Source organism: Sitophilus oryzae, unplaced genomic scaffold, assembly GCF_002938485.1.
Source record: "Sitophilus oryzae breed Bouriz unplaced genomic scaffold, Soryzae_2.0 scaffold_1790_pilon_pilon, whole genome shotgun sequence".
NCBI classification, from domain to species: Eukaryota; Metazoa; Arthropoda; class Insecta; order Coleoptera; family Curculionidae; genus Sitophilus; species Sitophilus oryzae.
Window position 1 is genome coordinate 220057 of NW_022146491.1, and position 22350 is coordinate 242406.

General features: G+C 31.5%; 1 protein-coding gene across 1 annotated transcript; it reads left to right on the top strand.

The window, feature by feature from the left end:
* Nucleotides 1–479: 479 nt before the first annotated feature.
* On the top strand, nucleotides 480–17133 carry LOC115882634 (cdc42 homolog; the record flags this gene model as incomplete). The annotated part of the gene is made up of 3 exons (XM_030900825.1): nucleotides 480–719; nucleotides 950–1064; nucleotides 17005–17133. Coding segments are annotated over exons 1-3 (393 nt in total), but the record flags the coding sequence as incomplete, so codon positions are not given.
* Nucleotides 17134–22350: the final 5217 nt, after the last annotated feature.

The following is a 22350-nucleotide window of genomic DNA, read 5'->3' on the forward strand; positions in this document are numbered from 1 at the left end:
AAAATACTATGGCACCCGGGAATCTGGCCATTAGTTTTTGGTAAATAGTTTTGGGGGTATGGGAGGGTTAAAAATTTTAAAAAATCGTAACTTCAAAATTAGAGTAGCTAGCGAAACGCGGTTTTTCAATTTAAGATTAGGAATAATATTTGCAACAAAATTTGTAATTTTTTTTTTTTAATTTGGAATTTTTGGAAGAAAGTTTTGAGATAAAAATTGAAAAAAATCCTTTACTTTGAAACTGAAAGATCTGCCTACCAACTTTTTATTAACACATATTAGTATGGGCTATACGTGCCTCCCGGCGCCAATTTTTTCATTTAAATATTCATTTCTGAATAGTTTTAAAAGCTTTTATGTCAATTTTGTGTTAATAATTGTGTTATTAAACAACACATAGGGTTCAACCTGACAATAATTACCATCGATTGTCATTTGAGAGGCTACTGCGACGCCTTTTTTCCTTGATCGAACGATTTATTTATACGTAGGTATCTCCTTTTTCCATTTCAGAATCAAATTTACTGCTAAATGAGAAGAAAAGTCACTAAATAAGAGGGCGGTGATAAGATGTCTGTAAGAAGCACACGAAAAAAGAAGTCAGAGAGTTCAAGCAACATTATAAGAATAACAGTTGTCGGGGATGGAGATACCGGAAAGACTTGTCTACTTATTGTTTATAAAGACAAAAAATTTGATGACAGATATGTACCTACTATGTGAGTATAAAAACGAGTAATACTTTATTCAACAAATATGTTTTTTTTTCTACCATACTATATTAAATACTAATTTTTGTCTATCAAAAAAGTGAGAGTTTTACAAGAGATTTTAAGAGATAAATAAAAAGCATTTTTCCACTGTATAATAGAAACATTTTTTATCAAAAAATCATCGAAATAGTCGTTTAACTGGAATTGATCTTGTGTATTTCGTGTGTTTTGGACAGATTCGATGAATATTCGATGACCATTCCTATCAATTACGAGCCCTACACCATCATACTGTCGGACACTGCGGGTCAAGAGGAATACGACAAGCTACGCAGGATGGCCTATAGATTCGTAAGTACATCCCTTAGAACCCTTAGGCTCAGAGAAAGACGTAAACCTAGAGAACTTATAAGATATTCGTCGAAATAACTGTTATATTTTTTTCTTTACATATTGTACTTTTTGGGACAAAGCTTTTCATTTTATTAAAATACTTTAAAACTTATTACAATTACAGTACTTATTTTATGTACCGGGTGTTTTTCTAAGAATAGCTCTCGGCTATATCATGGAAAATATTAGCCATAGAGCCTGTAGAAAAAGTACTTAATAACTAAGGAGGATATGAAAAATTGCTGGTACTTATTTTCTAGTTTGTAGAATGGCGAGTAAAGGGCGCAACTGCTATGGTAAATAAGAAAATGGAATTTTTTCAAAAATTTTCCGAGATACGGTATACTATAAACAATGGCGTCATTTAATCAAACAATTTACATCTGCTATTATTTAAATGTTAGTAACTCTGGACTGGGTAATCGGAATCCAACGAACTAGGGCTCGTTTAAAAGAGCGTTTTTCTACTCTACAGGGTGTCCCAGTTCAAACGAAACAAGGCAATTTAAAGGCATTTCTGGTGTAAAGAAGACAAAACGGTGAAACTGCCGTCATCAAGATACTGCCGCACACGTACATCATAGTGTTGAGGAGCAAGATGGAGTTGAAACACAAGTTGATTTTCGTCATAGTGATCTTCATTCTCAATTATTTGTGTAATGCTGGGATTTATGGCATTTTCCAAAAGATCCAGATACATATTTCCATTTAGATTTTCATCCAGAAAGAACGTGCTAACTAGACAGTCGCCAAAGATTCCAGCCCACACATTAATTTTTTCAGGGTACTGAGCATGAACCTCACGGAATTCTCTAGGGTTGGTATCAGACCAGCAGCGAGAATTGTGGTGATTTACTGTTCCATTGAGAAAAAATTATACATTCATCCGAAAGCACATGTTGAAAAGAAGACGTGGAGTGGCAATGAGCATTTCACTTAGTTCTTCACAGAATTGTAATCGTCTGTTGTAAACATCTTCGTTCAATTCTTGGACCAGATGAGGTTTGTAAGGATGGAATTTGTGGAACTTTAGTATCCTGTGAACACTACTATTACTTATTCCTGTGGCTGTTGCCAATCGTCTAACACTCATTCTTGGTTCGACATGGATTTGTCCTAGAACTACTATTTGCATCGCCTCATTGTTAACTACACCAGGTGGAAGTTCTCGCTTCTTTGTGAGAACACTTCCAGTTTCTCTAAATTTAGCTACTAATTCCAGCACGTACTTTCTATTGACATGTTTATCTGGATATCGGTCATTAAATAACTGTGTGCCGTTCTATTGCCACATCCGTCATGACTAAAGAAAGTCTTAATTATCTTAACTTTATCTGCAGTAGAATAAACCATCACGTCATTTCACAATACTAAATACTCTTACGATAATACAAAGAACAGTAAGCCATACAAAATATAAGAATACTTCCAAACTGAATGACAAAATGAAAAGGATTTAGCAGTACTGCCCCAAAAGAAGAAAAGATATTAATAAAAACAATTTTTTACCTACCAAAAACTTGTTTACATTTTTGTTTCTTATCGGTTAGTACACGTCTTCTTTTCAACATGTGCTTTTCGGATGAATGTACGTTTTTCATCTACGGGACAGTAAATCGCCACAATTGTTTCAAAGCAGTTCAAAAAAAATCAAACTAAATCAAGCGAATCGCTCGCTGCTTACTACTTGCCGTTCGTTACCGAAAGAATATGTGCCCTGCGCACGCAACTTGCTTACAAGCTTGACGCTTGGCGTTAACGAGTACTTGCAACATGCGACGGGTGAAAACCGTATTTTTAAATACGAGTGATATATCGCTCGAGTGATCACTCGGTTATTCGCTTGATACTCGAGTACTCGATTATTGAAATTAATCGGTTTTTCCCATCACTAGAATAAAAGTTTAAAAAGTTAGTGAAAATTGCATCTTGATATCTATTTTCAAACCAAAGATATTAGCAAAAATATAATAAATACAATCTAATACAGTCTGCATTATGACCATTCTAATAAAAAAAAATGTTCAGTGAACAAGAAACGACTCCCCAGTGAAGTCATGGATCATCATCGTCATTTCCGAGCCAACTGAACGCCGTTTTTTTTCGATCATAAGGTAGTTTCAACGGCAAAGTGTTGTTAGAAAAATTTATAAGAGCTTTTTTCGTTTTCCTGTTATTACCGATTCTGAACCGTCCTAGAATTGTGATGCGTATGCGCAGAAGGAAATATGAAGACATTATTTCATTTGCGCATGCGCTGCAGAGTTCTAGGACGATTCAGAATCGGTAATAACAGGAAAACGAAAAAAGCTAAGACCTGCATCAGTCAATAATGACATATGGCATAGAAATCCGAGAGGAAACAAACAAGACCAAAAGCATTTAAGACTCGCTGAAATGAAGAACCTAAGAACCATAATGGGGAAGACTAGAAGAGAAAAAAATTAGGAAACACAAATATCAGTCAACAATGTGGAATACTGGACGTAGTGAGATGGGGTAGGCAAAGGAAAAAACAATGGTTCGCACACGTAAAACGCATGGAAGAAAACAGGCTACCAAGCATATAGCTCTTGAAGGGAAACCCATGGGTAAGAGACAGCCGGGAAGGCCTCCAAAAAGATGGAAAGACAGTTGGCAGTCCAAGAAGTTTCTCCCAAGAACTCCTACAGAGGCAAGAGGCAACAATGGAGGGCTTTAGTTGGTTAGGTTAGGTTTGGTTGTAGTGTCCATAGAGGCAACTTTAAAATTAAGAGATCGAAGGATAAGTAAAAGAAGAAGAAGTGTTATTGATCAACATTTTGATAGTTATATTGCCTAGTTTGTTATTTTATGCAGGGGGGTGACAGTAAACCGGAAAATTGGAAACAGTTCTGGCGCGGTCTTACCCAGGCAGAAAGCATGGCCTTCTAGACTGTCCTAGACAAAAATCTGAATATTTCTATATGATTTCTGCCAATTTCAGTTGCGGAACATTTTTATGCACGTCGGCGTCCTCTTCTTTTGTCTGTGTGTCAGCGATGTGTCAACTCCCGAGGCCTCTGGCAAGGTCGAGCGCCATTTTAATTTTTGCCGTTTAGATTTGATTGGAAGTTTGTTTATGATATTTCGGCTGAAATTTATAAGTACAAAGATGTTTTTTGATATAAAGTTCCTTGTTAACACTTTAATAAAGTATATATGATATTAATTACATAAAGAAAATGATGAAATCGACGTTTCTGCGTGTAGTAGGTATGGGCCATATTATATATGTAAAAATAGGTAATATATTAACTGTTTTTATATTTTTTTAGCTTTAAACCCAAGGATCTTGGGATATTCTTTGCCAAGGATTTTTCCGTATCTCTACTTTAAAGACTGATCGGTGATTTTGAGCAATTGAAAGCAAGTTATACAAGGTAAATTATGATTATTGAACTATTATTAGCCTACATTAATTTTCTACAACATGAAGAGAAATGCGTAATTACATATCACATAGGTACCTATTATGTATTTTCATAGCAATAATGCTATAAATCTATGTATGTAGATTATTTTTAAAATACAAATGAGGTATTAGATGTATATGTATCATATTTTTGATTCATTTTATTTTCATTCAAGTCCTGTTTGATTTAATTCACAAAAGTTTTATGTACCTATATTTATGTTTTTTACATATTTTTTTTGATTTCAGGTTTTGTGTGGGTTCCGGTTGCCTTTTTCCTGCTTCCAGTTATTTATCCGTGAAGCTGTGAAAACATTTATTTATCTTCAAGTTTCTGTAAGTCAATGCACTGTTACTTTACTAATTCGCTTTAACACAGCATCTCTGATATTATTTAAATATTTAATATTGATACAGTAGTTTATTGGTTTATAGCTCTTTAATTGTGTTGATTTGCATATTTACATTGTTCTAAATTCCAAATAAATATTTTTGAGTAATTTTGTTGTATTATTTACTACTAGAAAGAGTAAAAAGTATATTAACCCTCATTTAAACCTCCTGAACAGCCCGCCATTAAAAACCGGAAACGGAAATAAATTTCATAAAATTGAAATTGTCATGTCTATGTCATGTCAAATCATGTCAAATGTCCCAGCCGCCATATCTGAAAATTAGTTACCCAGGCAGCCACGCTGTTTCCATAATTTAACATTGACTTGACACTTCTTCTTGTATTTATTATTTTATGATTTTATGGTCTCAGCAGCGTTTTTACCGTTTGATTGCTTTTCTAAAAATGCTTCTATTACTTGAATAATAATAATAATAGCGCTCCAGGAACCGCTTCTTATTGTACTTTAAAACGGAACACAGTCTAAGATTTGTCTATTAATACTGTTTGTCTTTTGCCTAAGGGAAATGTACAGCTGGTTCCAATAAAAATGAATACCACTCTTTACACATTTTTTTTGAATATTTGGGCAGTGTATATTTATGTGTCAAGTATTTTGACATGTTAAGGTTATAGTAGTAGTAGTATATTAGTTTAATGGCCACAGCTGCCAGGGCTATCCGGCCGGATGGTAGAATTAACTACCTACGGTTGAGCGTTTATATAGATGATGACATACAGACGAGGATCGCTATAAAGCGAGCCTGGGAAATCCCATACCCCGACTGTTGAGTTGAAGAAAATGTTGGGCAAAAGGAAGATCCTGCAAAGAACAAATTTAATAACAATTTCATTTAAAATGTGAAAGATTAATTCCACAACTATCTAAGAATTCGCCTATAATATTAACTACAATTGGATGAGTATGCAAAGCGGAGGTAAAATTATGAGGGGATGTTTTGTAAAAGCCAATAAGTGATTTATATAGTTTATCTACTAAAGCGGGAAATTTATTGCATTCAAAAAAGATGTGGTTTAACGTTCCAATTTCTCCTCACTCACATAAGGAATCTGCATTTACACCTATACGATGTAAATGGGACGGAATTAGACAATATCCGCTTCTTAATCTGAAGAAGGTTGTCAATCTTTTCTTTGTAAAATCTTTACATGATCTAAACCATATGCTTTTGTAGGGAAAAGTAACAATTTCTGCATAATTTGTCCCTTTTGTACAAGAAATCTCCTTCCATCTGCCTTTCCATAACGACCAAAACTTTTCCTTAAGAATTGGAATAAAATCAGTAAACCAACATTTAATCTCAGCATCTCGACCATCTGTCTTTCCAATATTTGCTAATTGATCAGCTTTATCGTTGCCTAAAATATTCGTGTGACTGGGTAGCCATACCAATGAAATTCGAAATTGTTTTTCTCTTAACTCAAATAGTTTACGTTTTGTAGCAAATGTAATTTGACTGTCCTTAAAATTAGGATAAGCTGCTAATGCTCGTAAAGCACTTTCACTATCACTAAAAATTACAGAATCCTCCAATTCTTTGCTTTCAATTACATTCAATGCCATCATAATAGCAAACATTTCTCCAACAAATATGGAAGCATATCCAGGAATCATATAGGTGGCTTCCAAATTTAAATCCGGGCAAAATATACCCACTCCAACATTTTTATTTACTTCCTTAGAAGCGTCCGTAAAAAACTTAATTTTTTGTTTAAATTTTAACTCAATAACTTCTCTAAATTTAATAGAATTATTTTCACTCTTATTTAAATCCAATCTTAAATATTCATTTTTACTAAAATAAAGAGGAAACTTATAATAATGATGCATATTAACAACATCAACATCTTGAACATGAGGAAAAATTTGATCAATGCCTTCAATAAGAGGAGGAACATGATAATATCTTGACCAAAAACCAAATGATTGATTATATGCCCCATAAGCTTCTGTAACAGACTGAATAATGGGATTATCCTGAATAGAGAATGCTTTTAAAAGCAATTTAGTGGCCAAAAAATTACGTCTAATATTAAGGGGAAGTTCTGCCGATTCTGATAAAATGATATTAGTTGGACAGGAACGCATAAACCCTAAACAAATGCGTAAGGCTTGAAAATGAACTTTATCAAGTTTTTCTAATAACTTTTTAGAACATTTAGCTAATAATATACTACCATAATCTAAATGTGACCGAATATAGGACTTAAAAAAATTTAACATAGTAATTGGATGTCCCCCCCACCAGGTTTTACAAAAATATCTCATTAAATTAATACCCTTAGTAGCTTTAGAACACATAGCCTCAATTTGATGATTCCAAGAAAACCGATTATCAATAAAAATACCCAAATATTTAACATATTCAACCCATCTAATAACATGATTTTGAAATTTAATATCTGGTAAAATACGATTATAAAATTTTCTTTGAATTAAAATACAGGAAGATTTTTCAGGAGAAAAACTCATTTCATTTAATCTCGCCCATTCCTCAAGACTGTCCAATGTAACATTTAATTTATTAACTATCAAATCTATATCATAACCTTGAGCCAGGAGAGCAATATCATCAGCATATTGAATTAATTTAACATCATCCCCAATAAAGTCACTAACATTATTAATATAAATATTAAATAAAATTGGAGCTAAAGGAGATCCTTGTGCTAAACCCTTATTAGTAAAACCAGGACCAATCAATTTTTTTGAAAAATTATCAACAATATAAATTTTCCTGTTGGTATGTATCTCTTTAATGTATTTACAAATATTCTCTTCAATACCCAATTCAGCTAATTTACGAATCAAAATAGAAATATTAACTTTATCATATGCATTTTTCATATCTAAAAAAACAATTACTGAAAATTTATTATATGAGAGTCCAGAAATTATCGATGAACATAAAGAAGTTAATGCTTCAAAAACTCCTTTACCTTTTCTAAACCCAAACTGAGAATCACTGAGAATTTTGTGGTTTTCCACATACCAATCCAATCTACATTTCACTATATCTTCCATAATTTTCCCTATGCAAGATGTGAGAGTAATTGGCCTGTAACCGCTAATATTATTTAAATTTTTATTAGGTTTAGGAATTGGACAAACTAATCCTGTTTTCCAATCGTCTGGAATTAATTCTGAATGATAAAGAACTTGATTAAAGAAGTACACTAAAAATTTAATATGATTCAAAGGAAGATTATTGATCATGGAATAAGTTATTAGATCAATGCCTGGAGCAGAATCTCTCTGCTTTCTAAATATGGCAACCTGTGTCTCCTCAAGAGAAATATTAGAACTCTGACACTTTTGAAATAAAATGTCAGGATCTACATCTGGAATAATTGGGGGCGCTAAAAGGGCAAGCATATCTTCAGCAATGGAACAATTCAAAGGTTTTCTTAACGAAATTTGATTAATTGATTTTGAAAAACGTTTTATTTTACACCAAACCTCATTAATAGGTGTTAATGGAGATAGACTACTACAATAATTATTAAAACTTAACTTTCGTTTTTCTCTGAGAACTTTTCGACATTGTGCTCTAGCCTTTCGAAAAAGTATATAATTCTTCTCCGTAAACTGTCTTTTAAACGTCTTAAATGCTGCTCGTTTACTTTCCCAGGCTATATCACAATCTTTATCCCACCAAGGATTACCTAGTCTCTTTTCTTTCTTATTTACCGGAATTGACTTGTTGGCCGCATTTTTAATCTGCTGAACAAAATGATGATAAGACAAACTGTTACTTTGACCATCATACTCCGTCAAGCAATCATAAAACAAAGGCCAATTAGCTTTCTTAGTATTGTATCTATTTAAAAAATTATTGTTATTTAAAAGCATTGATACATTCTTGCAAAGAATGGGAAGATGATCGCTCATACCTATATAATCTGACAAAACCTCAAACGAATAATCTTGTAGTAATGAATTATTTCCCAGAATTAAATCTGGAACACTTTTATGCTGATTGGGAGGAGTAATCCGCGTGGCATCTCCATTATTCAAAAAAGTCAAATTATGAGTTTCCAATATGTCAGTAAGAATAAAACCATTGCTATTATTAACATCTGAACCCCACGCCATGTGTTGGGCATTAAAATCTCCCATTAACATTAACTTTTTCACCCCAACCCCTGCATAAGCAGTCAGATGAGTGAAAAAATTTTTAGGTAAATTTGAATCTGCGGATTATAAATTAATGCAAGATAAAACTTTTCTAACTCAATAATTTTATGTTGAAATTTTGCTGGAACTGAAATATTGCTTATATCAACTAAATTAAATGGAATCGAATCCCTGATTAAAAAGGCAATGCCACCTTTTCCATCATCTCTATCTGCCCTCAAGCAAACATAACCCAAAATCTTAAACGAATTATTTCTATTTAGCCATGTCTCATTTAATCCAATAATATCAGGACTAAAATCTCTTATGATATTCATTAAGGTATCTCTGTTAGACAAAACACTTCTAATATTCCATAAAATAATAATCATATATAAATATTAAAAATTATAAAAAATAACAAAATTAAACCAGACTAGACATAAATAAGAGTAAATAACCATAAAATAATAAAGTAAATATAACATGTAAGAATTTAAAGAATAAAGTTTTTATATGGCTCTTTTTGACTTCTTTGTAATATGTTTATCTTTAGTTTTAACATTTGTATCATTTATCAACTTTCTTAAACTTGAACTATCTACAAAACTTTCTTGAGACTGAACAGTATTTTGGCTAGATGATTCTAAACTAAAATTGGATGACTCTCCAACCTCCATAGATGCATCTATATTTTCATCAATTTTGGATTTATTTTCAGATTGTGATAAATTATTTAAAATTGGACTGGATGATAATCTAGCCGAATCAGGAAAAAGGATGTCTTTATAAGATATTTTGGTTTGTATCCTTTGTGAAACAGGAGAACGAGGTCTACTTTTCTTTAAGGTAGAAATATAATGATGCTTCTTTACAGATCTAGGGACAGACAAATTAACTAAAGTCTCGGGAAAATGCTGACTATCTGAAGAAGAAACGTGTTCCTTTGAAAATAATTTATTTGCTTCAAAAAAAGATATGGTATGCTTAGCCATCGCATCATTAATCATAATTTGCCTTTTAAATTCTTTGCATTCCTTGTTAGTTGGATAATGATTTTCTTTACAATTAATACATTTAATTTCTAGTTGATTTAAAGAACATCTATCATCATCTTCATGAGTATCACTACACCTAATACATCTTTTCCTACTCCTACATTGCAGAATTCTATGTCCAAATCTGTAGCAATTATGACATATAACTACTGGAATTTTATAAGTATGAATTTCGCGTAAAACATTGTACAATTCTAAGTCCAAAGGAACTTGATTACCTTTAAATGTAATAATAAAGGAATTAGTCCTTTTCCTTGTCATGGTATTATCTTCATTTCTAAATCTTTTATAAATTCTACGGGCATTTAAAATTTTGATTCTGGAATTACCCCTTATACCTAGTCCATAATTAATAATATCTTCTTCGTATATATCATCACCCATGTTCCACACTACACCTCTACAAGTGATCATCCTGGGAGGAATAGTAATTAACCAATTTTTATTTAAAATTTCTTTATTATTGACAAATGAATTAGCTTGTTCAGGAGTATTAAAATATATGCCCATTCTATTTCTCCCTTTACTTTCGATTTTTTTAATTCCCTCAATTTTGTTTTCAAATAAATATTTTCCAACATTCATCGGATGAAGGGAACGTTCACCTTGGATAACTGCAAGGAAGGGAGGAAAAGCAGAAATATCATACTCTGAAATTTTATTTGTATATTTCCTAATATTAAAAAAACATTGAGAAATTTCTTGCTGTACTTCAAAATCATCTATAAATTTGTTTCTAATTCCATAAAGTTCCTCTTCCAGGTGCTTAATGACATTTACGGGTATTTCTTGACATGTACCTTTTGAAAAGCTCAAAGTTAAATTGTAATTTTGGTTTGGTTTGGGGCGATAAAATATGGGCTAATTTTCGAACGAAATCATTAGGACCTCAGGTCTCTTCCCCATTTAGCATAGATCAGGAACGATCAGAAGGGTCAGCAGGATTTTAAGGCTAGATTATATAAGCAAAAAACTAAAACTACTTAATAAAATGGAAAACACTACCAAAAACAAGTACGAACTAACAACAATGGGAAATTGGAACCTGAATTAAATTCTATCAGAAAAAGGATTTTTTACGCTCAACCGTCTTTCACGTCCGACCGGCGCCAACTATATATAAGGTTATGTAGTAGTAGTAGTATATTAGTTTAATGGCCACAGCTGCCAGGGCTATCCGGGCCGGATGGTAGAATTAACTACCTACGGCTGAGGTTTATATAGATGATGACACACAGACGAGGATCAAGCGAGCCTGGGAAATCCCATACCTGACTTGTTGAGCTGAAGAAATGTTGTGCTGAAGATCCTGCAAAATAAACAAATTTAATAACAATTTCATTTAAATGTCAAAGATTAATTCCACAACTATCTAAGAATTCGCCTATAATATTAACTACAATTGGATGAGCATGCGGAGGTACCATGAGGGGATGTTTTGTAAAGCCAATAAGTGATTTATATAGTTTATCTACTAAAGGGAAATTTATTGCATTCAAAAAAAGTGTGGTTTAACGTTCCAATTTCTCCACACCACATAGGAATCTGCATTTTTACACCTATACGATGTAAATGGGACGGAATTAGACACGTCCGCTTCTTAATCTGAAGAAGGTTGTCAATCTTTTCCTGGGAAAATCTTTACATGATCTAAACCATATGCTTTTGTAGGAAAAGTAACAATTTCTGCATAATTTTTCCTTTTGTACAAGAAATCTCCTTCCATCTGCCTTTCCATAACGACCAAACTTTTCCTTAAGAATTGGAATAAAATCAGTAAACCAACATTTAATCTCAGCATCTCGACCATTTGTCTTTCCAATATTTGCTAATTGGATCAGCTTTATCATTGCCCAAAAATATCGTGTGTGACTGGGCAGCCATGCCAATGAAATTGAAATTGTTTTTCTCTTAACTCAAATAGTTTACGTTTTGTAGCAAATGTAATTTGACTGTCCTTAAAATTTGGATAAGCTGCTCGTAAAGCACTCATCACTAAAATTACAGAATCCTCCAATTCTTTTTGCTTTCAATTACATTCAATGCCATCATATTAGCAAACATTTCTCCAACAAATATGGAAGCATATCCAGAATCAAGTATAGGTGGCTTCCAAATTTAAATCCGGGCAAAATATACCCATCTAACATTTTATTTACTCCTTAGAAGCGTCCGTAAAAAACTTTAATTTTTTGTTTAAATTTTAACTCAATAACTTCTCTAAATTTAATAGAATTGTTTCACTTTATTTAAAACTACAATCTTAAATATTCATTTTTACTAAAAAAAGAGGAAACTTTATAATAATGATGCATATTAACAACATCAACATCTTGAACATGAGGAAAAAATTTGGATCAATGCCTTCAATAAGAGGAGGAACATGATAATGTCTTAACCAAAACCAAATGATTGATTATATGTCTATAAGCTTCTGTAACAGACTGAATAATGGGATTATCCTTGAATAGAGAATGCTTTTAAAAGCAATTAGTGCCAAAAATTACGTCTAATATTATGCTCTGCTGATTCTGATAAATGATATTAGTTGGACAGAACGCATAAACCCTAAACAAATGCGTAAGGTTTGAAATGAACTTTATCAAGTTTTTCTAATCTTTAGAACATTTAGCTAATAATATACTACCATAATCTAAATGTGACCGAATAGACTTTAGAAAAAATTTAACATAGTAATTGATGTCCCCCCCACCAGGTTTTACAAAAAATATCTCATTAAATTAATACCCTTAGTAGCTTTAGGAACACATAGCTTCAATTTGATGATTCCAAGAAAACCGATTATCAATAAAAATACCCAAATATTTAACATATCTAACCCCATCTAATAACATGATTTTGAAATTTAATATCTGGTAAAATACGATTATGTAAAAATTTTCTTTGAATTAAAATAGGAAGATTAGGAGAAAAACCTTTATTTCATTTAATTCGCCCATTCCTCAAGACTGGGTCTTCAATGTAACATTTAATTTTATTAACTATCAAATCTATATCATAACCTTGAGCCAGGAGAGCAATATCATCAGCATATTGAACAATTTAACATCATCCCCAATAAAGTCACTAACATTATTAATATAACATTAAATAAAATTGAGCTAAAGGGAGATCCTTGTGCTAAACCCTTATTAGTAAAACCAGATCAATCAAATTTTTTTTGAAAATTATCAAATAATATAAATTTTCCTGTTGGTATGTATCTTTAGTCGTATTTTACAAATATTCTCTTCAATACCCAATTCATAGCTAATTTACGAATCAAAATAGAAATATTAACTTTATCATTTTTCATATCTAAAAAACAATTACTGAAAAGACATATGAGAGTCCAGAAATTATCGATGAAACATAAAGAAGTTAATGCTTCAAAACTCCTTTACCTTTCCCTAAACCTAAACTGAGAATCACTGAGAATTTTGTGGTTTTCCATATTACCAATCCAATCTACATCACTATACCTTCCATAATTTTTCCCTTATGTAAGATGTGAGAGTAATTGGCCTGTAAACCGCTAATAATATTATTTAAATTTTTATTAGGTTTAGAATTGGACAAACTAATCCTGTTTTCCAATCGTCTGGAATTAATTTCTGAATGATACCAATAAGTATTCAAAGGAAGGATTATTGGATCATGGAATAAGTTATTAGATCAATGCCTCTGGAGCAGAATCTCTGCTTCTCTCTAAATATGGCAACCTGTGTCTCCTCAAGAGAAATATTAGAACTTGACACTTTTGAAATAAAATGTCAGGATCTACATCTGGAATAATTGGGGCGCTAAAGGGCAAGCATATCTTTCAGCAATGGAACAATTCAAAGGTTTTCTTAACGAAATTTATTTAATTTGATTTTTGAAAAACGTTTTATTTTACACCAAACCTCATTAATAGGTGTTAATGAGATAGACTACTACAATAATTATTAAACCTTAACTTTCTTTCTGAGAACTTTTCGACATTGTGCTCAGCCTTTCGAAAAGTATATGCAATTCTTCTCCGTAAACTGTCTTTTAAACGTCTTAAATGCTGCTCGTTTACTTTCCCAGGCTATATCACACAATCTTTATCCCACCAAGGATTACCTCAGCTTCTTTTCTTCTTATTTACCGGAATTGACTTGTTGGCTTACTGCATTTTTTAATCTAAGAACAAAATGATGACAGACAAACCTGCTGCTTTGACCATCATATCTGCTAAGCAATCATAAAACAAAGGCCAATTAGCTTTCTTAGTATTGTATCTATTTAAAAATTATTGTTATTTAAAAGCATTGATACATTCTTGCAAAGAATGGGAGATGATCGCTCATACCTATTAGTTAATCTACAAACCTCAAAACGAATAATCTTAGGTGAAGAATCATTTCCCAGAATTAATCTGGAACACTTTATGCTGATTGAGAAGAATGAGTAACTGCGTGGCATCTCCATTATTCAAAAGTCAAATTATGAGTTTCCAATATGTCAGTAAGAATAAAAACCATTGCTATTATTAACATCTGGAACACAGTGTTGGGCATTAAAATTCTATTAACATTAACTTTTTCACCAACCCCTGCATAAGCAGTCAGATGAGGAAAAAATTTTAGGTAAATTGAATCTGGCGGATTATAAATTAATGCAAGATAAAACATTTCTAACTCAATAATTTTATGTTGAAATTTTGTTGAACTGAAATATTAAGCTTATATCAACCAAATTAAATGGAATTTGAATCCTGATTAAAAAGGCAATGCCACCTTTTTCCATCATCTCATTTGCCTCAAGCAAACATAACCCAAAATATTAAACGAATTATTTCTATTTAGCCATGTCTCATTTAATCCAATAATATCAGGACTAAAATCTCTATGATATTCATTAAGGTATCTCTGTTAGACAAAACACTTCTAATATTCCATAAATAATAATCATATATAACATTAAACATTATAAAAATAACAAACCTGACTGGACATAAATAAGAGTAAACTGTCAATAAAGTAAATATAACATGTAAGAATTTAAAAATAAAGCTATATGGCTCTTTGACTTCTTTGTAATATGTTTATCTTTAGTTTTAACATTTAGATCATTTATCAACTTTCTAAACTTGAACTATCTACAAACTTTCTTGAGACTGAAATATATTTTGGCTAGAGGATTCTAAACTAAAATTGGATGACTCTCCAACCTCCATGCATCTATATTTTCATCAATTTTGGATTTATTTTCAGATTGTGATAAATTATTTAAAATTGACTGGATGATAATCTAGCCGAACTGAAAAGGATGTCTATAAGATATTATTTTATCCTCTGTGAAACGGGAGAACGAGGTCTACTTTTCTTTAAGGTAGAAATATAATGATGCTTCTTTACAGATCTAGGGACAGACAAATTAACTAAAGTCTCGGGAAAAGACTATCGGAGAAACGTGTTCCTTGAAATAATTTATTTGCTTCAAAAGATATGTTATGCTTAGCCATCGCATCATTAATCATAAATTGCCTTTAAATTCTTTTTGCATTCCTTGTTAGTGGATAATGTTTTCTTTACAATTAATACATTTAATTTCTAATTGATTAAAGAACATCTATCATCATCTTCATGAGTATCACATTAATACATCTTTTCCTACTCCTACATTGCAGAATTTGTCCTAAATCTGTAGCAATTATGACATATAATTACTGGAATTTTATAAGTATGAATTTCGCGTAAAACATTGAACAATTCCAAACTAAAGGAACTTGATTACCTTTTAAATGTAATAATACTGAAGGAATTAGTCCTTTTCCTTGTCATGGTATCTTCATTTCGAGATTCTTTTATAAATTTACGGGCATTTAAAATTTTGATTCTGAATTTACTCCCTTATACCTAGTCCATAATTAATAATATCTTCTTCATATATATCATCACCTATGTTCCACACTACACCTCTACAAGTGATCATCATCCTGGAGGAATAGTAATTAATTCACTTTATTTAAAATTTCTTTATTATTACAAATGAATTAGCTTGTTCAGAGTATTAAAATATGTTCATCTCTCCCCTTACTGATTTTTTAATTTCAATTTTGTTTTCAAATAAATATTTTCCAACATTCATCGGATGAAGGGAACGTTCACCTTGGATAACTGCGAGGAAGGGAAAGGCAAATATCATACTTGAAATTTTATTTGTATATTTCCTAATATTAAAAAAACATTGAGAAATTTGCTGTACTTCTCAACATCATCTATAAATCTCTATTTCTAATTCCATAAAGCCCTTCCAGGTGCTTAATGACATTTACGGCATTTCTTGACATGTACCCTGAAAAGCTCAAATTAAATTGTAATTTTGGGGCGATAAAGATGGGCTAATTTTCGAACGAAATCATTAGGAGGACTCAGGCCCCCTCTTCCCATTTAGCATAGGATCAGGAACGATCAGAAGGGTCAGCAGGATTTTAAGGCTAGGATTATATAAGCAAAAACTAAAACTACTTAATAAAATGGAAAACACTCACCAAAAACAAGTACGAACTAACAACAATGGGAAATTGGAACCTGAATTAAATTCTATATCAGAAAAAGGATTTTTTTACGCTCAACCGTCTTTCACGTCCGACCGGCGCCAACTATATATGTTAAGGTTATTGTGACATTGTATAAAACAACTTTGCTTTTGACAAAGTGGCAAATAAATTTTTCAGAACGTCAGCATGACATGAATAGAGAAATGGAGGACTGGTATCATAGAATATATACTGCCCGAAATAATAAAAATATGTTTTATATCGTACTCAATTTTATTGGAACCAGCTGTACCTATAGATATTTGTCTAAGGGGAAATGTATAGAGATTGTATTTTTATTTTCCAGGCAGACGCTTTCCTACTATGTTATTCGACGACAGAAAGGAATTCTTTTGAAAACATTTCCCTGACATGGGCACCAGAACTCAAAAGGTGTCGAGCCAAAGCCAACATAATTCTAGTAGGTAAGTATCTTGTATTACTATTGATTTAGTAACTTTCTTACTTGTTAAAGTGCCCTAAAAATAATTATATACCAATGTAATAAAAAGACTACTCTTAAAATTAAGTGTCTCATAAAATAACTCCTCCGCTATTTTTTAATGAAAAAATATTTTAATATACCTAAAATTATCATCTCTTTCTTATAACAGCGGGATGCTTGTAATTGAGAAAAGATCGCGTTTTTATGGTCTTTTGAAATATCAAATTTACCACTTAAAATAACAAGGAATATTATATTTTGTATAATACTAATGATCATATTTTATCCTATCAACCAATAGCATTAATTTGAATAAAAATAAGATTAATGTAGTCATACATGCGGAATAACAAAATGTTATGAAGAGATTAGGAATAAAATTATCACTAAAATCTAGTATTACCAGTCTCCATTGTATGAAAATCTATTCAGGTTTGAATAAATTTAAAAATGATTAATTCAAGAACTAGTCAGATCGTTTGAACAATTATTTTTGTATGTTTATTTAGAGATTGTTATATACAATTGGCTTATGATAACTCAAAATTAAGTGTATTAATACTGAATTTTTTAAAATACTTCTAATACGAATACATAAAAATTAAAAAAAAATGTGTTTCAAAATCAACTTTGTAACTTATTCCAAAACGTTTGTAGCCACATGCAGGGTCCGGCAATAGTGCGTCGGGCAACTGTAGCTCCTAAAATAAAAAACTTGGGAATTTTCTTTAAGTGCAAACTTAAAGTATGTACTAGGATGTATTTTAGGAAAATATTTTAACTTCTATAGGGTGGCTCAAAAAAGTGCGAGTGGATCGAGATGATTTTTTTTAAATTGAACACCCTGTATATTATTGCATTTTTGGCTTCCTGTTAGATTACTTTACATAATCCTAAGACATGAGTAAATATATTTCGATAATTTCAGAGATATTAATAAACAAATAAAAATTATATATTTTTTAGCCTTTCTTAAAAAAATTATTAATAATACAAGAACTGTCCTGAAATCAAAACTATATTAGATATTTACTTTAGATGGTCTGTCCTTACTTTACTATAAATATGGAAATCGTGAATCATATAGGATGTTCAAAATTCTACGCCAAACTTTCTAAAATATAAAGTAATTTTTCTTTGTTTTTTTAAATGGAACACCCTGTATATTATTTTTTCAATAGATGGAGAATTAAAAAATGAACATTTTTTGCATTTAGAGTAGTTCAAAATTTTTAACAATTTTGCAGATATTCCCGGTTTTGTATTTCATACGGCATTTCCACAGTAAATTTTTATCAAAGCCACCCAATGATTTTTCTCTCGTATTTTACCATTGAAAGCGCCATATGAAATAATACTGCGTGTATCCGGAAAACTATTAAAAATTTTGAAATACTTTAAATACAAAAAATGTTCATTTTTTAATTCTCAATCAAATAAAAAAATAATATACAGGGTGTTCCATTTAAAAAAATAAAGAAAAATTATTTTATATTTTTGAAAGTTTGGCGTAAAATATTGAACACCCTGTATGATTTACGATTACCATATTTATAGCAAAATAAGAACAGACCATCTAAAATAAATATCTAATATAGTTTTGATTTCAGAACAGCTCTTGTATTTTTAATATTTTTTTTAAGAAGGGTTGAAAAATATATATTTTTTATTTATTTATTAATATCTCTGAAACTATCGAAATATATTTACTCATATCTTAGGATTATGTAAAGTGACCTGCAAGGAAGCCAAAAAATGCAACAATATACAGGGTGTTCCATTAAAAAAATCATCTCGATCCATTCACACTTTTTCGAGTCACCCTATATAAGTTAAAATATTTTCCTGAAATACATCCTTATACATACTTTAGGTTTGCCCTTAAACAAAATTCTCAAGTTTTTTATTCTAGGAGCTACAGATGCCCGACGCACTATTGCCGGACCCTGTATATATGATGCGTAATGTTTCGGTATAATTCAAAACTACAAAAAAAATCGAGAATCACATATCGAGAATTACTATAGGTCACGGTATATACACGATGTCAAAATGAGCAAAAAAGTTGTTCGGGAAAAACTATACCGGGTGCGTCTCAAAAGTGGCTCACCCCCTATAACTTTTTTATTTTTTCAGATAAAACAACGATATTTGGTATGTTAGTATATGACATAAATTGGGATTGATTGACGTATTCAATTGTTTTCGGTCACTTCCTGGTTCCGAAATGACTAGCAACTTTTGATTAAATGGCACTCGGTATTTTTTACTTTATTCCTTTGAATAAGAAGACTAAGGATGGAGCATAATGTATCCATGTATTCATGCATGGTGGGCGGAAAAGCCACCATAAAAGCTCTCTAGGGTGGGGATCCTTGACAGTTCTGTTTGACGATTCATTTGACACATTTGAATTTGATTTGAAATTTTGTTGATTTGTCAGTCTTTACGGAGCTTATTTTATGTTATTTATTATTTATTCTACTACTGATAGTTGTATAAAGGTAGTAAATCTAGATGGAAATTGTGGCAGAACATAAATTAACAGTGACACTATCGCGATTTATCGAAAAAGACTCTAAAATAGTTGGTTGTTTAGCGTGCGGTAGATCTCGGCAAAAATTGAGTGAAACAACTTTTCGCTAGTAAGTGACTATATAATATACATACGTGTAGTAAACCGATTATTTAGGAAATTCACTTAAATTAACTAAATTATATATTTTTCTTGCATTTTTAGCTTTTTATTTACATTTGTCAAAGATTAGATGTCAAAGAATTTAGATACGTTAATTTGACTTATTTCAAGCTTCAGTAGCGTATCGGATGTTTGTGTTAATAAATACTTATTATACCTTTATCTATTTTTATTAGGAATTATATTTTATAACAATTTTAATAACTACCAACATTTATTCGCAACGTAACATAAAACAACAAATTATTGAGTCTACCCTACATCATAGTTTTACATTTTTTAAATAAAATTAGAACGACACTGATAAACCGGAATTTAAGTCGGCCATATTTGAGGCCCATCGCGGTGTACCTAAGATTTTTGATATGCTCCTTCCTTAGTCTTCTTATTCAAAGCTTTATTCGATAGAGAATGACATTTTAAATAGAATGACATATATCATATGTCAACATTTGACTTTTTGGCATATAGTTTATTTGAAATTGTAACATGCGGTTCATAACGACAATTTGACTCAAAATACCAAGTGTGTTTTATCAAATTATTCGTAAAAAAATGCTTTTTCTAAATGTGCTAATGAGCCACCCTCGTTCCATTTGAAAAAATTGAGATATGATTAAAAATACGATTTTGGCATTTTCTAACTGGCCAGGACAAGACACTAAAAACATTAGACGATCAAATCTATTTTTAAAAGGCTTTGTGATTCATAATTAGTGTTTTGTAGTATTCTAGATTGGTATCTAATCCATGGTATTCTAGATTGAGTTTTAAAATACAATTTTTTATTAAGCGAAAATATCATAAATTGACATATGATATGTCATTCTATTCAGAATGTCATTTTCTATCGAATAAAGTAAAAAAATACCGAGGGTACCATTTAAAAATCAAAAGATGTAGTCATTTCCGGTGAAACAGGAAGTGACCAAAAACAATTGAATACGTCAATCAATCCTAATTTATGTCATATACTAACATATCAAATCTAGTTTTTTTTTATCTGAAAAAATAAAAAAGTTATAGGGGTGAGCTACTTTTGAGACGTACCCGGTATAAACCTTTATTGACAAAGTAAATCAAAACCAAAAATTTATTGACTCTACCCTACATTATATTTTTACACGTTTTGGATAAAATTATAACGGTACTTTAATAACCGGAATTTAAGTCTGCCATTTTAACCGTACCAATACTATCCTGAAACGAAAAAATAAAAACGTTCTGTAACTAATAGGCATGTCGTTTTAAACAGAATATGTCGCACAAAAGCAGAGTTGTATAAATTGGAATTTAACTTTTTGTAATTTAGCGTATCAATCGGAAAGTAATACGATGTATGAGGCCCGATCCAGTTTAATAAATCTGCCTTTTCTCTACCGGAATGAAAGTTATTTCCAATTGCAGCGCTCGCATTTCTCCAGAGCTCTGGAAGCGAAATCAAACGGGAGACATTGCCTTCCCGGCTGCCTGTGGAATTTTGATATCGGTCTGGGTTCAATCGCACTTCGTCCCTTGCTTTCTTTTTTAAAATAAATCCGGAATTTCTTCATATAATACGTACTTCTTTCTTCTTTTTTTAAATTATATTTAATTCATTAATTTATTGATCCTTTATTTAAAACTAGCAACTAGCAGATTCAGCTTATAGTCTAAGAGCTAGCAACGTTTTCGAGAAAGTATTGTAAGACGTCTGGATCTTGGATATATCTTTTACTATGCTCTCTGGAACAGCATGCGGCCCGTCTGGCTGCCGATACCCGTTGCGTTCACTACTGCGCATCGGAAGAAGATCCTATATTATTTTTTAATTTAGTCCTATAAATTCTAGTATTGAACTACGAGCCGACTACGAGCCCAGCATTCAGAGTTCGAATCCGGGTCAGGGTAAAGACTTTTTTATGTTATTTTCGTTTATATTCTGATAGTAAAGTATTAAATAATTCTGGTGATTCAAAAAAAAACAAACAAATATTTAATACTTTACTATCAGAATATAAATGAAAATAAAATAAAAAGTTTTTGCCCTGACCCGGATTCGAACTCCGACTTCTCGCTTGATAGGCGGAACCTCTACGCGCTGAGCTATGGAATGGAGACTCGGTCGGTTTATATTCAATACTAGAATTTAAAGGACTAATAAAAATATAGGATCTTCTTTCAATGCGTAGTAGGGAACGCAAGGTTTACCGGCAGCCAGACGGGCCGCATGCTGTTCTAGAGAGCATAGTAAAAGATATATCAAAGAGCTCTCGTACTATTTGTTTAGTCTGTGTTATAGTCTAAAAAAGTAATTTTTCAGAATTGCATCCTTTCATATTATGCAATGTTTCATCATATTCTTTCTAAATAGTTGTTGCAAGAGACGCTTGTTGATAACGCAGACTAGAAATTTATAAGCTGCTGGTTTCAGAACTCTCCTGTATGGAGGTGAATAATTAAACACAAAAATTTTACTTATTAGTGGGATATACGAGTAATTTATATAAAAGCACAATTCTGTTACATTT